The sequence below is a fragment of the Ammospiza nelsoni genome, chromosome 20 (assembly GCF_027579445.1).
Source record: "Ammospiza nelsoni isolate bAmmNel1 chromosome 20, bAmmNel1.pri, whole genome shotgun sequence".
Classification (NCBI taxonomy): Eukaryota; Metazoa; Chordata; class Aves; order Passeriformes; family Passerellidae; genus Ammospiza; species Ammospiza nelsoni.
In genome coordinates this window covers 11,351,752-11,375,651 of record NC_080652.1, presented here as the reverse complement: position 1 = coordinate 11,375,651, position 23,900 = coordinate 11,351,752, and the positions used below count along the sequence as shown (strand labels likewise).

Sequence of the window (23,900 nt, the reverse complement as noted above, 5' to 3'; positions counted from 1 at the left end):
GCCAGCTGCTCAATGGAGAGGGCTGGCTGAGCCGGGCCAGCCCGGAACACGGGCGGGAGCACAGCAGCCTGCGCTCTTCAGCAGCCGAAGTGTCAGGAACTGAGACAGAATCTTCCATTTTTGGGACGTTCCTGATCGTGGGAGTGTGAACAGCCCTGAGCTGGGGCCATCTGCCAAGGGCCACTCTGTGCCCAGTGGGAAGGGTCTGCAGGCCCTGCTCTGTTTGGGGTGAACAATGTTGAGAAGCATTTTGTACAAAGGGGACAATTGTGACTCCGGTTGTTTTGGCCATCGCGGGTTATGGAAGCCTTCTGTTGCCTTTGCAATTTCTTTTTTCCCTGGAATATTTTAATTTATTTCCCTGTACTTTGATTGGAGTTTTCTGGAAAATTCCTGTAGATATTGCAGAGCATTGTATGAGTTACCTGGAGGCACCAGGTGTTGTGATGGTCCGGTCCAGCACGGAGGGCTTTTCATGCAGCACTTCAATGAGAAACCTTGTGTTGTTTGAATAAAAGCACAAAGGTAGTCTCCTTTTTGTGATTATAACTGTAGAACAGGTTTTTCACTTTAAAGAATCCACTGAATCTTGCTCAGCAGGGCAGCTGGGACTGAGGCTTTTGGGAAGTGAGGGATTGGCCAGGTAAAGGGCAGGTGTGTGGTGCTTGTGCAGGTCATGAAACTGCTGCTCCACAGCAGCTTCAAGGGAAATTGCTCCTCAGTGGAGTGCTGGGGAAGATCTCTGCTCATTGCAGGCGTTAGCCCCTGAGCCCTGGGCTGTTCCCAGGACAGCAGTGTCACCTGCAGTGGCACTCCCTCCCTCAGCTCTGCTCCTGCTGCGCTGAACGCGCGGCACAAACAGAGGGAAAAGCAGATACATGAAAAGGTTGGGATTATTTGGTTTGAAGACGAGTAAGATAGAGTTATAAATAATAAATTGTCTGGAGAACATAAATTTGGGCTTTTAGGCAGTTTCATTTTGCCAGGAACAAAGGGAATTGAAAATGAAATTCAGATGAGACCAAGGCAGAACCGAGGAGAGGGAAACGGCGTCTCACACCAGCGAGGGGGGACAGGGGGACATGTCCTGAGCCCAGGCTTGATGCTGCTGCCAGGAGCATGGTGGGCACCAGGACACCGAGCTGTGGCCAGCACGTGGCCAGGCAGGGACTCCTGGCCCCTGGGTCACGCTGCAGTCGGTGCCCTGAGCAGTGAGGGCTCTGTCCTGGCTGGGTCACCGTGGGCTGGGGATGCCGTGTCTGATGTGACCTGAGCTCCAGCCTCTGGTCCCAGCGTTTGTGTTTCAAAGTGACATGTAATATGGGTTTGTTTTGCAGGATGTACTTGTGTTGCTTGGATTGCTTTTGCCTGCCAGTTGCTTTTAAAAATATTCCAGCTGTGCTGTTCATATAGAGCTGTACTCCCTGATTAAAATTCCTGGTTGCCAGATACAAGGCTCCTCCTCCTGCCCAAATAGCTTTGCAAACCAGTTTTTTCCATGCAGAGCAATCTCTCCGGAGGGAGCCTTCAGCTCTCGGATTTCCCTGGAACTGTCTGCAGTGACATCTACTGACATGAGCCGAGACTGACTGCGAGGGCTAAGGGGCAAAATTTACTGATCTGCTCATTCAGAGTCTCTTCTATTATATTGTCATCTTCTGTGCTTCCCCAGGGGTGCCCTTCTTGGTGTCTGTGAGCAGTGTCCCCCACAGCCGTCCCCGTGCTCCTTGCAGTCCTTCCCCTGTGTGGCCTCTCCCATGGGTGATGGCCAGGACAAGGACCCACTGCCTTGGATCTTTCTGGGAGATTTTGTGCCTTTGTGTTCACAAACACGTGTTCAAAGGAGCCCCGGGAATAATGCATTGAAGAAATACCTCGGTAGTGCTGCAAAGCTGCAGTCACTGAGGGGTGTGCTGGCCTTGTCCCTAAGGGTTTGTTACGTGTGGGACACGGGTGAAAATGCCACTGCAAGCAGCTTTTCTGTAGTGTGCTGTAAAGCACAGACACGAGCTGAGGAGATGAGGAGCCCCCCAGGTACACTGGCTCATTTTTCTCTTCTAATGCTGAACGCCAAGTGATCAAAAATAACAATAAATTAGGAAAATCCTTACACTCCTTGCCTTAAATCTCAACCCATTTTGGCTGGTTTTGTCTCTGCCTTGCTCAGGCAGTTTGCTTGGTTTCTCCCTTTAACTTCCCCTTCCAGCCCAAGTTCGTTAACCGTGTGCCTAACGAGTGCTTTGCTTGAAGCTAACGAGGGCTGCGGGGAGCTGCCAGTGATGATTGTTTTGTAAAACTGCATGTGCATCTGTCTTGCAGAAATGCTGCTCATGGATTCTCACTTATTCAGGTGGACAGTATGAAGGTCACCATGAAGGATATCTTACAAAAGGCCTTAAAGAGAAGGAAGGGATCACAGAGAGGCTCAGGTGGGTTATTTATCATATTTTCTAGAGGGCAGGGTGTTTCCTCCACGAGTATATTTTATATCTCTTTTTAACCGTTGCGAACGTTGCTCAGGTTTTGGGGGGTTGTGTCCCAGCCCCACTCACAGCAGTTCTGTGCACAGGTCTGTGCTCTCCATGCTGGCACAAAGCTGGCAGTGCAGGAGCTGCATAATGTTTGCTGCAGAGCAGTATATCCATTCCTGCAAATATTTATTTATGATAACAAATCCATTTGCATTCAAGACCAGTTCGTGGTAATTTGGGATGATGGGTGGAAGTGCAGCAAGTCCAGCCCATGATAGAGTTTGTATATATACTTCTAATTTATGTAAGAAAATTATGCTTAGTGCGATTTTAAATAATTTCAAGAATTCGTTGTTACTTGTAGTGAAAAATTTACTTTCTGCAATGTTATCAAAATAGTGCTGTTATAGTTAAGGCATATGAACACTTAAAAAAGGAAAATGTACAGTGCTCATATTTCTATTTTAAACAATGTTTTTCTGGGGGGTAGATGTGCATTCACATATATGTTAGTGTATATATTTCAGAAGTATAAGGCTGAGAGATCTTTCCAGCAACAAGAAATAATTACTGAGAGAAATTGCTCTGAGTCTTGTCACGCAACAAAGGAACTTTAATATAAACCCATCTATATAGTGGGAAAGATAAGGATCTTGTCTTTGTAAATGAATGAAACCTCCTTATACACCCTCAGTTTTAACTATGGGAAAAGAAAATAAACCCCGTTCTCCTTAGAAAAAGTAGTTCAGTGCAGTTTTTAAATGCGTATATAATCTGTCATGGATTTAATTAGCTATCTTCAGATGAGAGCTGAAGTTTTAATAAAAGTTAGAAGAGATAACACAGTGAAGGACACGGATGAGCTGTCTCAAGGCCATATTCCAAGGGAACGATAAGAGCTGTAAAAAATGGCAGAGAAGAGCAATTGAATGGAGCAATGAAAATCTGATTCTCGTAAAAAAAAAGGGGGGGGGGGGGAGGAGGAGAGGAGCAGCGCTGGGGGGAGAGAGGAGCCCCGGCAGGCTGCAGCAATTTGGAGGGGGGCCAGCAGCCATCGCTCAGGCCGGCTGCGCGCCGCGCTCCAGATGTGCCAGCGGCACTCGCGCCCCGCCAGCTGACTGCGCCGTGTGATAACCTGCTCTCTGGATGCCCATCGCTGGCTGCAGAGATAGAATTAAATGATGATGATCTTCCCACAAGTTGGGAGAGGAAACAATGCATATAAATCTTGATTTCATCTCAGCGTGAGAAGTCTTTATCCATCATCACTCATAATGAACAAGTCGTTAGCGGCGATGAATGGCGGTGGGGTTTTTTCAAACACCTCTTTTGTTCACTTTTTGGGTGACTTTTATTTATTTCCTGGGGTCAGATTTCCCTTCCCTGAAGGGAGGTTGCTAAAGGATTCACTTAGCTCAGTCTTTAAACTGCTTCCCCCCTTCGTGTAACAGATGTTTTATTCTTTGTCCATTTGAAATTTGATTCTGCTTTGACTTTGTTATTTTTGCTCAGTAGTTTAGAGAAGGAATGGACCTGGCATTTCTTCCTTCAGCTAATACATTCACCTCTACTGCCTTGGCCCTCCTGCTCAGAACCCTTTTCAGGAACAGGGTATATAGGGATGTATCAGAATTTTTTATTAACATTAACTTAGCTTATCCAAACCTTTCCTTATTCCCAATTCCCTGGATCCAGACAGGCTGTTCCAGTCCCATCTGCCACGGGCTGGCCATGCTGTGAGGGCAGGGAGAGCTCAGGATGCCGCCACAGTGGGCACAGAGAGACTGGAGCAGGAGCGAAACGAAAGATTTTGCCATCATTTCTCACCTACCCCCAGATCCCTCACCATTGCAGAGGATGTGCCTCTCGCTGTCACTGGGAGATGCAAGGATAAATGGAATTGCAGATCAGAGCATTAGCACTGCACAGGCCTGGGCCAGGGTGCTTCAGGTCATTATTAACCAGTGGATTAGGATGTCAAAGTTCTGAATAAAAGATAAGACATAATTTAGGAGAAACATTTCTCCTCATTCAGCAATGTTTCCTTTAAAGCTGGTTGGTCTGATTTTTAAAAAGTCGTTACTAAAAATAGGCTGGATGTGTTTATTTAAAGTTTTTGGAATATTTTAATAAAACAGAAATGCCCGTGAGCTTTTCTGCCTGTCTCCAATGGGTCTCCAGATCAGCCTTTTCAGGACAGATGAATTTATTGCATTACAGCTTAGGCTGTTGTCAAGTACTGGTAGAAGCAGTTGCTTTCTGATCTGTTTTCACCACTGACTTACAGGGCATTTTTCAGACTGGTCCTGAATTGGCAGGAAAATGCAAACCTGGGTTGGCTACTTTGGGTGAGGAAAATTTGAGGAATTCCTGTGGTGCAATTGGGAAGGGTTTGTTCAGCATGACTAGGGCTAAAACACTAGGCTAGCTTTCTCCAAATACTTTGTTCAGCCAGTAAAGATTATTTGTTGCAGCAAAATACTGATCAGTAGGAGACAGAAATGGGCTAGAACCTTTTCTTCATAGAAAGGGCCTGAAAAAACAGCAGCAATATTCTGACTGTGCCTAGCTCTATTTAGATAAAATTATTGCAAACTGTTCAAACTATTTCACCTTCCTTGCAATTCTTCTTTCTTAGTGTCTCAGGGCTTTTGACATATGAACTCTGACCATTTTTAAATGACAATATTTGAGCCAGCCAAGGGGAAGGGCAGGTGGTGCAGTACCTGGATGTGCTGTAGCTCAGAGAGCCTGGCCCCCAGTCCTCTCCTGGAGGACGTGCTTGTCCTGCAGCAGGACAGGGGGACCTGGTGACCTGTCCCACCACAGGCGCCCACGGGGGCTAATGGGAGCACTGGATCATCTCTGCCACGTGCCCAAATCACCAACTGGGAGAGGCACAGGAATGGCTGCAAGTTAGGAAAGAGCCTGTAACACCCAGTCGGTGCTGCATACTGGAGAAGATAAATCTGCAGAGGAAATGGTTGAGGCAGATGTTTAATTAGTTGGAGCCAGGCTGGATAAATCAGGATAGGAGCTGTCTATGCAGATACGCCGGTGTGCCTTCCCTTCCTCTGGGCTGGTGTCACTGCCTTTAGAAACAAACTGTTCTTTCTGCTGAGAGAGAAGCAGCAGCAGGAGTTGTACAGCCTCTCCCTTACTGTAATGGATTCCCCTGTGTACAATCATAAAATAGAAAATGTAATTGATGTTTTCTTATGGTAATGAAAACTAACGAAGTCGAATACTTTATCATCAATTTGTTTAACCTATTGCGTGCTCAGCAGCGTGTATTGCACAGGCATATTTCATGGGAGGGCTGGAAATAAAACTGCAGTTCTGGGATGAGCTTCTAGGGGAGACTGGTCTAATCCAGGATGGGCCACCTTGAGGGGGCTCAGAGGCATTGCTTGTGCAAGAGGGTTTTCTGAAAATAGCTCAGACGGGAGAGAAAGAGCCGAGGATGGGCACAGAGAGAGGAGCTGGAATCTCCATCAGTGCCACAGGGACCTGGCTGGGCACTGGGATAACAGCCCTTGGAGAACCCTCCTGTCCAGGGGTAGTTTAAGGATTGTTTTGTATAATCCTGCCATGCCTACATCTCCTTTCTGTGTGCACTTCAGCAGCTGATGGTGTAAATATAAAATCTCTCTGCAGTGTGGCAGATCTGCAGAAAAGAACTCACATGCTGGAGATTGGGAACGTAAGAACTTCCTGTTCTCCTTGAATTTATCAGTAAAAATGTCAGATGCCATGCTGTCTGGATTTTGAGCAGCTCTAATAACCGAGTCCTGAAAAGCTGTTTTAGAAGGTGAGACTGGGGTGTTTTAGTGCTTGGGATAATTCTGCTCCCTAGAGATCAGTTAACATTAACTTCTGGAGCAGGTAGCTGTTGGGCACGCTTGGAATCCCACCCTCAGCTTGGCAGAGGAAGCTTTGTAGGTCGCACAGGTCAGGTTGCAGAACTGTAAAACACCATGACCCCTGGAACTTGATTTGCTTTACTGGGAAATGATTTTCCTGCTCGCTCAGTCTGGTGTGTGTTTTTGCTGGTGTTACTTTCAGCAGTACTCATGTGTTACCCCATTAACATGTAAGAAATCTGGGTTGTGGTAGGTGTGCACTTTAAATCCTGCTTTTTTAGGGAGGCTCAGAGGGACCAAGGCAGGCACAGCTCTTCCAAGGTGGAAGGCAGAGCCCATGCTCTGCTCCCAGGGCTCAGCTGGGGCTGGGGCTGACAGCAGCCCACAGAGTGCAGCAGGCAGGAGATCTTATCAGGCTTTTTATATCTGCACCAAAGCCTGCACTCAATATTGCCTGTAAAATATGTTTGCATGGATTACGATTTTAAGAACATAGGAGAGATGGTGACTTCATCCTTGATACTTCATGTATCTTGATGCCATGGTGATTCTCAAATTAAATATGTGCAGGAACTATATGTACACTTGGAAGTCATCTCCCTGCCTGTGAGCTGTCTCATTCCTGCTGCTCTTCCACAAACACATTCCCTGGGACGCCAGTTGCCTTCTCCTCCAGAGCTCAGCTGAATGGACTATAAATACTAATGTAAAGTAAATAACAATGCAGAGAGAATGTGTGCAGAGGCTTTGTTTTCAAACAAATTAAGCATCGATGTCAGTATATAAAAACTGAATGTTCTTAGACGGAGATGAGAGACAAAACTAAACAACATAAAATGCTGAAATGTTGGAATAATCCTGCCTGCTCCTGGTCCGTGTCAGCCTCTCTCCATCTGAAATTTCTAGTGAGCAGAGAAGTCTCCTCTGATTAATCTTGTCTGATTTCAAGTAGAAATTCTTTGCAGGGTGAACATGCTACTGATTATTATTTAATAGCTGCCTCCGACTGCAAACATCCCCCGACCAGAAAGGCTCAGTCCTTTTAAGAACAAAATGCTCTACAAGTTTAATTGTTATAAACAAAACCTTCTGCCAACATTGCACAGACGTGACCTGTATTTTCCGTAGGTTAGAGGGAGAGTTATTAGCTCAGTGTTCTGTGAGTTTGGAGAAAGATTAATACTTTTTCAATAAATGAAAACAGCTGCTTTGCAATAACATTCAAGTCCCTAACAGCTGTCAACCAGTGCTTTTTGCATTCTTTAAAATGTGTAAAGTGACCAAAAATAGTTTAAAATAATCTTCCTGGTCTGTTTAAGTGTATTATTTGACTGCCACAGGAAGCTGAATAATAAGAAAAGAGAAAGATTCAAGAAACAGGCGCAGGACTTAAAGATAAAAGCCTCCATATCATATTTTAGTCCCTACACCAGAATCGGAGGAATTGCAGCTGCCAAGGGCAGGGAAAGGAGCCTGTTCCACCCCCTGGTTCCTGGGAGCACAGTCTGTTACAGAGCCAGGTTTTGTGGTGGTTGGTTATTGCCATGGTTTGGATTTGTTCACACAAAGTTCAGGTTACCCTCAGAACCTGAGGACTCTCAGATGAAGAGTTCTGCTTGGGGCTCATCTTTGTGTGAGGAGCAGCTGGGGAGGAGAGCTCTGAGTTGTGTTTGAAAATTCAGTTTCTGACATGTCAGTGTCAGCACCACATTTAATGTCAAATTTCGTGACTTAAATGTTCTAAAGCAGCTGCTGGAGGAGCTGTGGGCCTTGCTGGGGTTTTCCTTCCTCATCCTACCTTGTTGGTGGGAGAGTAAGACAAAAAAATGTCTGTAAAGGGAGGTGTGTGTGTATTTTGATTGCACATATATGTATTTATTTATCCATTTTGAAAAAGGAGAATTGAAAAGATAAACCATGTAAAGCTGCAGCCCTGTGGATTAAAGCACTTCTAACAGATGAACTACAGTTAGAATAAACTGCCGTCAAAGTTTGATACTGTCATGGAATGATGGTAGCTGAGGAGTTTAAATTTAAAAGTAAATATGTTCGAGTAGGCGATGCATATGTTTGCTCTGACTCTTTCTGGGATGGAAGCCCCAGCATCTGTGACAGTGAAAAGCCAATTAATTTGTGTTTCCTTGTGTTCACACTCGTGCTTTTCTGCTTAATGGCAGTTGTGAGTGGCTCTGGCTCCGGGTGCTTTGTTTTGGATCATTACAGCAGCCCTGCAGAGCCTGGTGCAGGGCATGAGCAGCTCTACCTGCAAACCCCCCAGGGATCCCTGCAAAGCCCTCAAGGTCCCTGCTGCTGCCAGGGGGCTCTGCCTTACCCGGGCACGGCTGTGCCGGCATTCCCAGGGCTGTGCCGGCATTCCCAGGGCTGGGATCAGCACCAGTGCCGGCATTCCCAGGGCTGTGCCGGCATTCCCAGGGCTGTGCCGGCATTCCCAGGGCTGTGCCAGCATTCCCAGGCCGGCATTCCCAGGGCTGGGATCAGCACCAGTGCCGGCATTCCCAGGGCTGTGCCGGCATTCCCAGGGCTGTGCCGGCATTCCCAGGGCTGTGCCAGCATTCCCAGGCCGGCATTCCCAGGGCTGGGATCAGCACCAGTGCCGGCATTCCCAGGGCTGTTCCAGCATTCCCAGGGCTGTTCCAGCATTCCCAGGGCTGTGTGTGGCTCTCCTCACCGCTCCCAACCAGGGCTGATGCTGGAAGGGGCAGAGCTGCTCCCTGCCCGTTTTTGGGGGTGTTTCCTGGAGCAGGGTGAGCCCCTGGGTGCAGAGAGGCCAGTGCAGCTGCTGGGAATGATTTCCTCCTGCCCAAGCCCGGCTCAGCTCTGCAGCAGGATGATTTATTTATCCCACTCCCCCTTTCCCTCTCCCCAGCCCGTGATGCTGAGCAGACCCCGCTGTGTTGGTGTACGGGGAACAGCTCATCAGAAATAAAGTGTGTGAATAGTTGGTCAGAGCAGCAGTGTGCCTTGGGCTGGGGAAGGGCTGGGTACCAGCCCAGGAGAATTTTTCATGCCCAGCCTCCAAAATGAAGGTGAAATATTGAACAGTTTTGGACCTGTTGGTATTGAATCCATGTGGTTACTGGTTCTACTGGTTTGGTAATAATGCTGTAATTCAGGTGACATTTTAGGGCCAGGCTGAGAGCGGGGCAGCTGCAGAGTTTAAAATAAAATCTGTGTATTGGATTTCTGCTGTAGGTGCTTTACATTATAGATCAAAGATGACGATTTTGTCTCAGCTTTTTTTAGAGCTGCACATTGCTAATGCAAAAAGGTAGCAATTAAGTAAAACCCTTCTGTTGAGCTGTGCACAGCCTGGGTTGCTGCTGGCCATGCTGCACATTTGCTGTTCCCCAGAAAAGCAATCCAGAAATGAAGTGTTTGTTTCTTTTTAAGGGGCTTTTGACTAAATTCTTTAATTTCACTGGCTGTCAAGGTAGTGTTAAGTAAAATAGGTTTGAACTGCTGTAGTTTTTGTGTACTGGACTAGATGTCAGAAACCTTTGCCATCACTGGAAATTCTGTCACTCTGGATTTACTATCTGTTTCCCACAGCTGAATTCCTGAGCAGTGTGATTTAACACCTTGGCTCTCCATCAACCAGGCCTGGCATTTATTTGAATGCATTACACCACTGGTTTCCATAAACTATTTTACAATTGTTTCATATAAATGACTGTTTATTTCTACAAAAACCATCTGTATTTCTGTGGAGAGCGGCAGATAACTGTGTGTAAAATTCGGTAATGTCACAACAGTGCAAGTTAAGGAAAAACAGATTGGGCTAAAAAAAACCTCTCGTGCTTGTGCATAATGTTAAAAGTTTGTTTTCACTATTTAAATATCTTTATTTATTAACCAGTATTTGCATTTGTAATGATAAAATCTTTATTCCACTTCAGAGGTGTTGAGGGGCTTTGGGGATTTTTAGCGGATAAACAGATTTAAGACGTCCTCGCAGCAGCAGGATTGGAGATGTAAACATTCTGCTCTGCAGCCAGTTCCTCTCTCAGTGTTTACATATTTTCTGTTGTTTTATTGTCATTGCCAAGCACACAATGGAATCCTGCCCCTTCTGTCATGTTCTGAGAAGGCTCCTGAGCCCTCTCCCTGTTCCCCCTTTCTCTGCAGTGCACTGACCCTGCTCCTCCCTCTGCCCAGCGCTCATCCCCTGGGCCATGTCCAGCACCCGGGGCTCCCCCAGGCCTCCCCAGGGACCAGGAGCTGCCTCGGTTTCCCTCCTCCCAGCCAGCACCCAAGGAGCCTCCACACTGAGCTATTTTAATTCCTCCATCTGCTGCCCATGTGGTGGCAGAGGGAACGCTGGAATCCAGCAGTCTTACACTTAGCACGACTGATACTTTCTGACAGACTATTTGAAATGATAGAAATACATAAATCTCCTCTTTTTTATGACCTTGTAATAGCTGCAACATATTTCCAGCAAATATTTTCTATAGCAATAATAAAAAAGCGATAACAAAAAAATAAATATAAATATAGTTTAAACTCAAGCGGAATCGTGCTTTCAAAGCCCAGGGATGGAGCAGCAAAGCAATAAATCACAAATCCTTGTGAAAGGAGGGACTTGAAATGGAAAGTCCCACAGACATCAGTGTTAAGTGTTTATCAACAGGGGTTTTTGACTGCTCTGCTGCCTTCTGCCTGCGCTCAGTTCCCTTTTGCTTGTTCCCTCCTGCCCAGCATCTGTCACCGTGGCTGTTGGGCTGTGGCTGCCTAACTGCCCACATTTCCGATCTTTTCTTTCGTATTTTCTTTGTTACTTTTTCTTTCCCTTTGTTATTTCCTTTGGCCCCAGAAGCTGTGGCTGCCCTGGATCCCTGGCAGTGCCCAAGGCCGGGTTGAGCAGGGTTTGGAGCAGCCTGGGGCAGGGAAGGTGTCCAGCATGGCAGGGCTGGGACTGGAGGAGGTTCCCTGAGCCGTTCTGTGGCCCCGTGGTGCGTGCAGAGTGAGCAGGAGCAGGGTCTGGGCGTGCTGCCGCTCAGGCTGCAGGTGCTGCCCCACGAGCACCACGTGTAAGGTGCTGCTCACGCCAGCTGCTCTCAGTGTGGGAGGTGGCAGGGCTCTGTGGAAGGGGTTCCAGGACAGACAGGTTTGCCTGGGCGTTCTCACCAGGCCAACTGAAATTGTAACAGGAGCCCCTAGCAAGGAGCAGGATTAATGGATGGCATGTGAGCAATTGCAGCATACAGGGGCATGGCTGTGGCAGAGCAGGCTGTGCTCCAGCACGCTGACAGGGAGCCAGAGACCATCTGAAGGGGATGCTGGGTTTGCCATGGCACGCTTAGATTTCCAAAAAAGATTTGACAAAGGCTCATAAAGCAATTAAGCTGTCACAGGATGACAAGGAGGATCCTCACATGGATTAATAATTGATTAAAAGACAGGAAACAAAGAATAGGAATAATGGCCCTTGGTGATTAGTAACTAGGTTACTGGTGGAGCTCCAGTGGAACTGGTGGAACCTGCATTGTTCCTTAATGTGGGGCATGGAAAGGATGTGAATGCTGATGTGACAAAATGTGCTGTTGATACAAAAGAGGTAAGAATAGTGCAAATAAAAGCTGTCTGTGAAGCACTGCAGAGGTATCCACAGTGCTGAGTGACAGGACAATAAAACGAGAGAGGGAAGTCAGTGTCAATGAGTACAAAATAATATACATGGTGAAAAGCAACTGTAACTATATGTGTACAATGATGGGCTCTAATTACCTTCCATCAGTCAGGAAAAGTATCCAGCATCATCACCGTAGTTCTCTGAACACTTCTGCTCCGTGTAGGAGCAGGCAGAAAGACAAATGGAGCATCAGGAGCTGAGTCCATAAATCCCAACATACCCACGTCTTAATTGCTGTATTTTGTCTCAAAAAAGAGAAGTGAAGAGATGCAGAAAGGGATGAGTATGGAAATGGATCAGGCACGTGAAATGAGGAGCAGATGCTGAGGAGGGAAGGGGTTTTCAGGTGTGGAAAAGGCACAACTGGGTACAAGAGGTGTCTGTGAAGTGGAGGTGGTGGGGACAGGGAATTGGGAAGGTTTTATCCTGGTAGTTCAGAGGCAGGAGCTGCTCACCCCAAACGTTGGGGTGGCAATGGCTCATTGGAACAAGAGGAATACTTTTCCTCACACTGTGTAATCAATTCAGGAGGTAAATGTCATGGAAATGGGAAATCCAAAAGTGTTTTGGACAAATGCATGGACTGTAAAGGGAACAGAAACAGCTGATGTGGCACAGGTGGAAGTGGGGTGTTGGTGAGGATTATGGGAGCTCTTGAAGGTGAAGAGAGGGATATACAGGCATAGGGATGTGTTTTGTTACAGAGACAAATGCTGTAAAATGTAGCCTCAGTTTTCAACAGTTTGGGTGTTTTTGTTGACACTGGTCTTTTTTGATTAGGTTTGGCAACTCCACAAACATTAAGTATTCTTTCTATAATCCTTATTTCACCCTAGTAACTAGTTTGGAGATGGAGGGGGTTTAGTTGGGGTTTTGTTTAAAGCCTGGTTCCCTGCTGCAGTGTTAGTATTGTTTATTGTGCAGATTCACCCCTGACCGTGGCATTCTTCATTGCTATTGAAAGTTAATGGGGGAAAAATTGCATTCCAAACATTTGAACCCGTAGTAGCCATGGCTGAACTTAGTTGATCTCTGGTGATCGGTTCAATTTAGTTACGATTTTTAGCCATTAGGCTGGGGCTGAATGATGGTGATTTGGTTGAGGCCAAATGTCTGCAGAAAATTGGCTGTTTGATAAGAGCCCTGTTATCAGAGGGGGATACTTTCTCATTTACATTTAGATGAGTATTGATTATTTATTTACTCAGAGAAGTGAGATTCGTTCCCAATCTTATCTCTCTAGTCTCTGCTTGTCAGCAGAAAGAGAGAGAGAGCTCCTGACAACAGCCCAAGATAACAGCACTTTGTAGTGGAGATAAAAGTTGGAATGGGCCTTTTTCTAGTCTTGACTGAAAGGATAAGTTTTAAAAATTAGAACTGATGGGTCGTGTTTTCAAAAGCCCTTTCTGAAAGCTTTGCAGCTTAAATGGCAACAGAATTGGTTTGTTGGTATGCAGGTGGCTGTTCCCTTCTGCAAGGAGAACCCTTAATTTGATTACAGGGTGGGATTCTTCCCAGGCACCTTTGTGTGCTCGTGGGGAACTGTGGGTCCTGGGGTCTTGTTTTTAGTTGCTGATGAACATTCCTGTCTCTAAAGGGGTGTCTTGAAATAGCCAGGTGGGTGTCTGTGCACAGAATCCAAGGTGAGAGTGGTTCCACAGGGATTCAGGTGAAGGGATGTGTGGGATGGAGGATCACCCCAGGAGGGGTGTGGAGCCCTGGGAGCTGCCAGCAGCAGCAAAGCTTGGCTTGGGACACTGGCCAGCACAGTCCGTGCCAGGATTTTAAAGGTTTATTTTACAACTGCATTGAACATTTGCATGAGATTACAGAAATCCATAAAATCCATCTTTTGTATTGCCACTTGAAAATTTGTTGAAATTCACAGAGCAGGATTCCATTAGGGGACCATTAAATTATCCAATATTCCTACTACAGTGACATCATTTGAACTTGTGAGAGAAGCCTGATAGTAAAACTCCTCCACAGACTCAGCCTAACGTTCTTCATCTGTTGGCAAGCAGAGGTCATGTAAATGTGGACAGATATTTAAAGCATAATTGAGGAGTAGATACTCTCTGAAAATCCATTTGCACTTTTTTACTCATTTCTCAGTATTTTTCTCAGTATTTTCTGGTTTTAAGGAGTTATCCATGAGGCACGTTGACCTGCTCTGGAGCTCTATTTCCCTGCTTTCCTAGCAGAGTTAATACAGGCTTGACACAAACTGGGTAAAACAGTTTACCTGATCATGGGCTTCTCGAGCTGCTCCAGATAGAAATGACCCTGAGGCACTGCAGGGTGTGTCGAGGGGTGGTCCCTGATGGCTCTCCTCAGGGTTCTGATGGGGGTGATGTTTTTGGGGTGGAATCGGATCCTCACAGAGGGACCACGAGCCCTGCCTACCTTTGACCCTTCCATGGTGTCAGGGTTTGCCCCTGTTGGGCAGGGCTTTGGGGCTGGGTACCAACAGCACAGATGTTCAGATCTGTGCCAGCAGTGCCCTTGGATGTAGCTCAGGAATCTCTGGAAGGTGCTTGGGATGGACAGACAAAGCCATTGGCTTTGGCTTTCACTGGTCCTGTTCTTAAACCTACACCAGATTTTGAATCCAAATTGATTTACTGCTTTGAGATTTGTTTCAATTCGGTATATTTTGCTTCTGCCTAACAAGCAGGCCTGTGTTTATCTAATTTATTTTAAATTTAAATAGTTAATCACATTTCCAGTAGCCAGGAGAGGGGCAGTGTTGGTGCTGGGTCTGTTTGCCTTTCCTTGTGCTGCGTGCTTTGCTCTGCTGATGCTTTGGCAGCATCCCGTGCCCCCAGTGGTTGTGCTGGGCAGGGTGGGAGCCCCCTGTGCCCTGCAGAAAGCCTGGCACTGCACCTGCTGGGTGGCACTGGGAACAAGGAGAGTGCCCAGTGCTCCACAGGGAGGGAACGGCCCGGCCGAGCAGCGAGTGCCTCACGCGGCTGTGGGGAGATGGAATGAGCAGCTGTAATTGAAATTCTGCTGTAGTAAATTTAAAATTAATTGGCCAACAAATTCCATTCCTTAGGCATGCCATCTGAGGCTGAAAGACTTAATTTTTTTATATATTTTAAATATTTCATCATATATGCTCGTAATTCAAAGTCAGCAAACAGTCAGAAATCTTTTAAGTAGTGGTGAAGAGGGAACAGATTTTGTAATTTCAGTTCTAGGGGTTTTTTTTGCTTTGAGACCTAGTTAAAGAGGCACTTGGGTCTGCCCCCACCCCACCAGGGTCTCCCAACCCTGTCAGGACAGCAGGGCTGGGGCTGGCTCAGGGGCTTCACCTGGAATTGGATCAGTGTCCTGGTTTTGTTCCAGTTAAGCCATGTAGTTTAAGGATCCATTCAACTAGAAGATTTTTCCTTTACTGGCCTAGCTTTTGTAAAACCAATTTTTAATATGTTTTCTGTAGTTGTAAAACAGCTTTTTAAGTGGTATTGTCCTTTCTTGGGCATTTGGTTGGAGAAGAAAGAAGCTGGGACCTGAACCTCTAAGATCTACTGTTAAAATGTGAAAATAATTCATTCAAAGCAGCAGCATCTGTCCCTCTGTGTGATGCAGTCCATAAGTAAGGGCTGATTTCCTTCCCAGGTGCTTCCAATGCTCTGTGCAGGCAAGAGGGATGGGAGCAGCAGGGAGCAACACTGGGCCCTTCTTCACTCAGGACAGATGCCCAAAATGCCCCCAGGGAGTACAGCGAGGTCTGAGGGTGTTTCCCACTCCAGGCAGGGGCTTGGTGCAGCCTCACCTGTGCAGGGACAGGTGGGAGTGTTGGACAGGGGTTTGGCAGGGCAGGGACAGCTGTGGACAGTGGGATGTGCTGTTTCCCTCCACAGCATCCTCCAGCCCTTCCTTTGGCAAGGGGCTCGGGGACATCAACACCCACCTGTGTGTCCTGGGCTGCCAGCAACCTCGTGTGAGTTGAACGTGCTAAGCCATGGCTTTGTTAGAAAACAGATGATTTTACAAGTTACTTTATGTTGCAGGTCCTCAGTATCGGCTGGAGAAGCAGAGTGAACCTAATGTCCCAGTAGATTTAGACTGTACCTTGGAGAGCCAGAGCACTTTGGAATTCTGCCTTGTCCGGGAGAACAGTATGTTTCCCCTTTTCACTTTTGCTCTTGTAAACTGCTTAAACTCACATAAGTTATGTATTTTGGAACACAAGCTGTACTGTCTGGGCAAGTACGTTTTGACGAGACTCTCTGTCCCGAGGCACTTCTCCGTGGTGCCAAAACAATATTCCAGAGGGAAATGATGGATTTCATACCTTTAGTAAATAGTCTGCATCCTGTTTATCACTTCATGATTAATCTTTTGCTGTTAAACTGCTCTGTAAAGTTATGACCAACCCTGAAAAACACGAAATATGAACCTGTCTGTGCTGCAGACGTTGCTCAGTGAGTTGGGTTGGTCTGCAGGGTGTTGTGCCCTGTCAGTGTGGCTGTCAGAGACACTGGGAGGTTTCTAATGCAATTTAAAGAAATTAGCCATGCAGAAATAACTGCAGCAGTTTGATGATTTTTGAAGTGCCAGACAAACAATCTTCTCTCCAGCTCTGCTCAAATATTTTTATTCTATTACTGTTTTAATCATCCTAATATTTATTTCCTGATTTATTTCTTTACTTGAAACAAAATGAAACTTTTAAAAAAGACATTTAACATTGGTTTGTGTTTGTTCCCCATGGAATTTTGATCCATTCTTCATTCTTTACAGCAGCCATGCTCTCAGGTTTGGTGTTCTTTCGTTCCATTTTGTGTAAAAATGTTGATTGTACTAATGAGTAAAACCAGTCACAGTCCTGCCCTCAGCCAAGAACACTGCACAGCCATTGTAAGAGCCTGCTTCAAGCAGTGGAAGAGTTTGTTCCTTCTGTGCAAAGGTTAAACCTTTCAGTGGTGCTTTTTGGCCCCAGCAGTTGTGTCTGATCCCAGCAGAGCATCCCCAGAGCAGCCCTGGGTGCAGCACAAGGGACAGGAGCAGCCTGAGCCCCCCGTGCTGCTGGGGCTGGGATGGGCACTCAGCTCTGGCTGCTGCTCCTCCTGGGGTGGCACTTGCTCCCAAAATGTTCCTGGTGCTCCTGGTTCATGTCTGCACAAAATGGTTCTGAGAAACCGTAGGAGAGACCTTGGCAAGAGGGAGCAGGGGGGCTGTGCTGAGGAAATGGAGCAATTCTGACCTCGCTAATCGAGTTGTGCTCTTCCACAAGCCAGAATTCCCCGACGTCTGCATCCCACCTATTATTTTTGTATTGATTTTTAATCTATGAAATGATCCTCACTAGTCATACTTCCATGGGTTTTGCTTGTGATTTAAAATAACATTTTTTAAAACCCAGGCTCTGTAATTAAAAGAATACTGCAGATGCTGCATTTTAAATGTATTTTCATCATCTGTGGAGGAATCCAGGCTGTGTCCTGTAGCTGTATCTCCCGCAGGTCTTTGCTCTCATGAGCGCCTGGGTTCAGGTTGCACCATTTCTGAAGGAGTAAATCTAGTGGAAGTTTGTACGTGGTGTAGCAGCAGGCAGTCAGTCTGCTCTGCTCCAGGAGAGCCTCAGGAGCCTTGGCTCAGAACACATGTCAGAGTGTTGAGGGGACTCCTGTCCCTGCTCCTGAAGTCCTTGTGCTGCACTACTCCCCTTCCCAGGCCAGGGACCCCAAAGTGAGCCCTGGAGAGCTGTGGGATGGAGCCCTGAGGCTGCTGGGTCCAAATTGCCTGAGCTGGGGAGCTCTCCTGCCCTCCTTGGCACTCTGTGTGCCCGTCCAGGAGGGGTGGCATTGCCCAGGCAGGGTGACCCTGCCCTGGCCCTGCACAGAGGGGCTCCAGGACAGCACAGTCCGTGAGATCGCTCACTGGCCCTGCCTTGGGCAGAGCCTGCAGTCAGAAAATGGATTTTGGATTTCTGACTGCTCCCCCCTGCAGTCAGAAAATGGATTTTGGGGTGCTTAGGAGCTATCTTTTGGCATGACATTAGAATAGAAATATTGACAGTTTTGCACTATTAATAAAATAATGGCTTGACAATCCTATCAGCGAACTGAAATATTCACTTCATGCATTCTGTCTTGATTTGAAATACTTTTAGCTTTGATATGCCAGTCAGAAAAAAACTCTCTTGTAACAGCTATTACTTGTAAATGTGCTCTTCATAGTCTCATAGTCATTTATAAATATATATATGGATGATGGCAAGCATCTCCTGGGAGAAGAGGAGCCACATTCCTTTGGGCAAAGAGAAAGTTTATATTTCAGGGTATTAAATGAAACAAAAACTTTCCATTATTAAGAAATATGTATGGAGAAATCCTCTTTCCAGCCAGCATTTACTAATAGCATTCAAGCTAATAAACTGCTTCCAGTGTGCAGAACTTTTAACTTGCACAAAGATTTATCTTTAAACTGAAAGCTGCACTTTGTAATGTGAAATGCCTTTATGTGTGGTAGGAAGCCGTTCATGGCTAATTTAGTTTTATTCTTGCCATCTTACTTCTGGAAAATTCCTCTTTCTCATTTTATCATTAGATAGTAATTAGTATTCAAGGGAAATTGGTCTTAATATATTAAAATTGGTTTAGTGCCTTTAGACCTATAGCAAAGCCAATGTCTTATTGGAAAATGTAATTGGGGACTCTGTGTATGTAATTAATTGTATTGCAATTAAGAACTTTCATTAAGCAATATTCTAGTACATTAAAGTAATAAGGGACATTTTTGCAGTGCAGTTAACTTTGCGTTTTGTTGTTTTATGGGGGAATGCAGGTTCCCTTCCCCGCAGCAGCTGCCCGTGCCATTGCAGTGCTGGGTGCTCCTGAGGAGCCGTTTCTGTCCGCGCTGGGGGCTGGCAGGGCTGGCACAGGAGGCTCCTGCTGCAGCCGGGTGCCCGTGGGAGCAGGCCCTGCTTTGGCTCCTCGTGGAGCTGGTGCTGCTTTCCCATGCTGCTGTCTCAGCTGGAAGTCAGGGTTTGCAGTGGGGAGCCGGGCTGGGTGACCGAGCTCCCCCTGCTCCAGGGGGCTCAGGTGTGTCCTGGGGCTGTGCGGGCAGCCCAGGCCCAGCTGGAGGGGTCTCTGCCGCCCTGTCCCCGCTCCTGTCCCAGCACAGGTGCCACTGTCACCACACGGTGTGGGGACAGGGCTGTGGGCACACCCCAGCCGGGAGCAGGGTCCTGGCTGGCTCTGGGCAGGGGGGCAGCGCTGCCTTTGCCACCCTCCTGCCCCACTGCCAGGCTCTGCCACGCCACAGCCCCTCAAGATGCTTTTAAGTGCACCAAAAAGTTTGACATATCTCAGTGTATCTTTGGAGTAGTGCAGCATGAGGGTTTGACATGATACATTATGATAATCCATAGTATAGAGACATTAACACAGGGGTCTGTGACAAAATGCATTGTAATGTCTCGGAAGGAGCCATTACAATTTATCTTGTCATTCTGGAGCATGGAGTGCTTGCAGTGTTAAGATGGCTCTGCATAAATTCACATGGAGACTGTTTAATTTGATTTTTGGAATCCTTTCAAGTCGAATGGCACGGCCCAATTTGTGGCTTAACCCTTTGGTGTCCCCTTCCCCAAAGGAGGGTGCGTGGTGTGTGAGAAGGGCAGCTCTGGGAAAGCTGTGGTGAAATTCTGTGTCCTGGGAATCTCCTGCTTTATGCTCCCCATGTGGCTTTGGGCTCATTTAGCAGCAGATGCTCACAGTGGTGTAGTGTTGAGGCCACTCCAACAGTACAAGTCTCACGCAAAATTAATACTGAAAAATCTGACAATTTGGTACCTGCTTTGCTGGAGCTTTAAAATCTGTACTAAAACTCCATCATCTCATCTTCCCATTATTAAAATTTCAGCAAAATACAGAGTTTTCATTAATCTCCTGCAGCAAATTTAGTTCTCTGAACTGGCAGTTGGTTCAGCTTTTAGGACTACATTAGCCAGGATATTAAACAAAACATGTCATTCCTCAGGATCTCCTGTAAGAAGCTAAATCAGTTTTCAAACATATTTATGCCACTTTATCTACCAGCATCTGAATGATCATTTTGAGCTGAGGTGCTTTATTAGCAGCTGGCATTGAAATTACTCTGTGCAATTATATATCACATTATAGTAATGTTGAAATTGGTGTTAATCCAACGTCATAAAATGTAAAAAAATCTTTAAAGTGTGTTATATTTTTTCAGTAATTGGCATTTTGGCTTAATGAGTTGTTGCCTTTTATAAAGGCAGTACCTGCAGTGGTAATGAGAATACTAATCAGTAAATAAAGTGCAGCTTCACATCAGCGTGCCCGTGGTGCTGCTGGCACACGGGGGATCCGTGCTGGCATCCAGGGGGCACCTCTGGGGACAGACAGGCACCTCGGGGACAGACAGACACCTCTGGGGACAGATAGACGCCTCTGGGGACAGACAGGCACCTCTGGGGACAGATAGACACCTCTGGGGACAGACAGACACCTCTGGGGACAGACAGGCACCTCTGGGTGGGTTTTGGGCAGCTCTGGCCTCCTGGCTGGGTGGCCAGCAGGGTCCCCTGCTCATCCCCTGGGTACCCACGGTCCAGGGCTGCCTGTGCCACCAGAGAGCTGGAGTGGTGTGTCCCCAGCATGGTGTGCTGCTCTCCACGCAGCCTCAAGTGCCTGCCCTCGTGGCCTCAGTGCCCGGGTGGCTGCCCTGGGGTGGAGGGTGGCATCTCCTGGTGCCAGAGCCACTCAGAGTCCCCGGGCACCCCCAGGTGTGGCGGTGCCGCGGCACCAGGTGTGCCCCGAGCCAAACCTCCCTTCAGGAGCCCCTGGGCCTTGTCTTGCAGGTTCAAGAGGAGAAGAGGTGTCGGAGGAGGACCCCCAGATCGACATAGCCACGGTGCAGGACATGCTCAGCAGCCACCACTACAAGTCCTTCAAAGTCAGCATGATCCACCGGCTGCGCTTCACCACGGACGTGCAGTTAGGTAAATGCACCCGTGCCTGGCACAGGGCAGCTCAGGGCTGTGCCAGCACTGCCTGGCATCTCTGCCACTCTGAATCCATCGTTATCACCTTGCTCCATTTTCTCACGGAGCACTTGAAAGTGTTGCTGGCGTTTCAGCAGTTAAAAATATTGCTTTCCGTTGAAAATACTTCAGTATTTTTATTATCCCCAATCAGTAGCACATGTTGCCTCTGAAGGAAGGCCATTATTTAATGACCTCGTCTCTTTTTTTCAGTCTAGGCTTCCTAATGGAAAGCTTCATGCCAACTGTTTTGTTATTTTTAAATGAGGCTTTGCAAAATTGGGAGTTATTGGGTTTTTCCTTTTCTGAGACTGAAAGATTTTTAACGACCTGGTGGAAATTTGAGGTGGAACAAAATAAATGAGCATTCTCTAAAGGTTTTATATTGTCCTTATTGGCTCACTGAATGCTTTTGAAAACCTGAAGGCCAAGGGCTGACAGAATCCTGAATTATAAAAGCCCCATTACTGTTTTAAAATGATTGAATGGCTTTTTATCTTTGTGTTTAAATTGTGAAAATTTGATTAATGATGCATTGGTAGGTGACCTGTGACATTCCTGCAAATACTTCCATAAAGAAATGATTCAGCAGTAAGATATTAAGTGCCATAATGTTTACAAAATACATTTATTCTGTAGAATTCAGAATTGTTAAACTATGCCAACTCCTGTATTATTGTCACTACAGTCCCTTCACTCCTCCATCCTGAAGCACATGTAAGAGTATGTGAGTGTAAAATTCTCACAGAAGAGGGTTTTTTGGTTTATTTTGAGCTGTCTAGTTGAGGCAGGATTTATCTGTGGTGCTGGAGCAGGGCAGTGCTGGGCATGTTTGCTGCCTTGAGCGAACTCTCGGGGTGTGATAGTTTGCTTCCAGTGAAGTTTGACTCACTGTATCTGGGAAGTGTCAGAAATGAGAGCTTGAAAAGGTCATGACAGATCACTAAAGATAAATGGTTAAGGGAGAAGAGCTGTTAAATGAAACAAATGGCTTAACTTGTGCAGCAGTGGAGGAGCTGACCCTGCCCAGTGCTGTAAGGACCATAAAATTTCCCTTTTATATCAATCTGTGAATGTGTGTGATTTTGATGGCAGTGCACTGACAATGGGGCTTTATAATCTAATTTTATTTTTTTTAAATCAAAGAAAACCTGAGCAGGGTGTTCAAACCTTGGGCAAATACAGAAAATCAAAACCTTTTGATAAAGTCTGAGTAAGTTGCTGGGCTTTCTCCTGAATTTTTTAAAGACATTAGAAGATCAAGATTGGCAAAACAAGGACTGAGGGGCAGCGTGGGTTTGGGCTGGTGAGTGTTGCATGTTATCTGTGAGTGACAGACTGCTTCTTCCTCCCTGGAATGGCAACAACAGGGGCTAAGTTTTTTAATTCAGAGGTGAATTTTAAAAAACTGGCCTGGGAGCCTGGTGATGGCCGGTTGCAAAGACTTTTCTTTGCAGCTTTTGTGTGCCATCAGTTCTGTGTAGCAGCTGTAACAGGGCAAGGGTTTCTCGGGGACCCCAGAAATCCTCTGTCACCCCTTTGCTCCTTGTTGGCAGATCAGTGGTGTCAGGGGCTGTGCAGGAGTGGATTGCACTTTTTGAAATGTTTTAGTTGTTTTCAGGCCTGACCGTTGAATTTGAGGCAAGGTTTATGAAAAACATGGGAGTAAATTTGATTTTCTGTACATTGTGTGTAGCTCTGTAGTAAAAGGTGATACGTGCATGGCCATGGGAGGAGTGCCCAGCCCTCTGAGTGATGGGGCTTTTGCATTTAAGGTGGCAGTTTAAGGTCTGGGGTTTGTGTTTCAGCCCATATCACAGGGTAATGCACACACAGCAGCACTCTCAGCACTTTTACAAAGGCTCTATCCTGTGCTGGAGGAATAAGACACATTTACTCGTGTATTACATTAGCACAACTAACAGGAGCATATTGTCTGGGAAAACAACTGCTGGCAAGTGTTTCAGAAAGGGGAGGGGGCAATTGCAGACCCAACAAAGGGAGCAAGAACAGAACACTGCTACAGGACCCATACATTGATGGCATTCCTTTTGACAAAATGAATGAATTTAAAAAATAGTAGAAGGAGCATTTTCACTTGGGTTTTGAGTATGAGTGATTTGTGCTGTGAGACAGAGACTGTAGAAACCACAGACACAATACTGTTTTGATTTTAGGTTTCAACACATCCAGATTGTGAGAACAATAACACAAAAAAGACAACATTCTTTGTCAATGTACTCTCTGGATGTGGGTGAGCTTCAGCCAGCGATGTCGAGATACAGAAATAATGGATGAAGTATACAGCAACAATTTGCAGATAAAAATAATAGAAGTTAAAGTGTATTTTACATGATAAAAAAAAGATGAAAGAGGAGGAAGTCTGTTCCATCTGAGATGGTTACAAAATGGTGAAGTAGCCTCTGCTGAGAAGATTGATGCAATGGGGAGTGACCTTGGCTTGGAGCAGGAGCTGGTGATGTATGTATGAGCATCTCGCTGCTAAATGGACCCAGATTTGTAGCACTAATATACATGGAAGCCCAGAACCAAACTCAGGATGGCAATAAATCAACAGCCACTTTGGGTGTCATTTCTGGTTTATATTCCACTATTGTTCTATCACTTTAATTCATGTCACTATCATCTGTTCATCTGGAACAGTTTTATATAATTTTCCAGTGGAGTTACCTGACAAATCCTATCAAATTAACAAGGTGCATTAACAGTATTGACTGACTGTGAATTCTGAAGTTGCAGGACCAAACAGTGACATTTTTTGAGGATATTTATAGGGGTGATGCTCTTAGAGGAAGGGATGGGGAACAGCCCTCACACATCAAGAATTTGCACCTTTATTTTTAGAACTTCCCCTGACTTTTTTTTAATGA

General features: G+C 46.2%; 1 protein-coding gene across 4 annotated transcripts in view; it reads left to right on the top strand.

Annotated features, from left to right (window-relative positions):
- The window catches only part of MAPKAP1 (MAPK associated protein 1), an 81,942-nt gene that overhangs the window by 45,059 nt on the left and 12,983 nt on the right, over positions 1–23,900 (top strand). For 3 of the 4 annotated variants that reach the window (XM_059486284.1, XM_059486281.1, XM_059486283.1), the window contains 3 exons: positions 2,320–2,429; positions 16,007–16,114; positions 20,827–20,967. In XM_059486284.1, coding sequence (XP_059342267.1) covers positions 2,320–2,429; positions 16,007–16,114; positions 20,827–20,967 — 359 coding nt within the window. The remainder of the gene's footprint in view (positions 1–2,319; positions 2,430–16,006; positions 16,115–20,826; positions 20,968–23,900) is intronic. The other variant, XM_059486285.1, reaches the window with a different exon arrangement.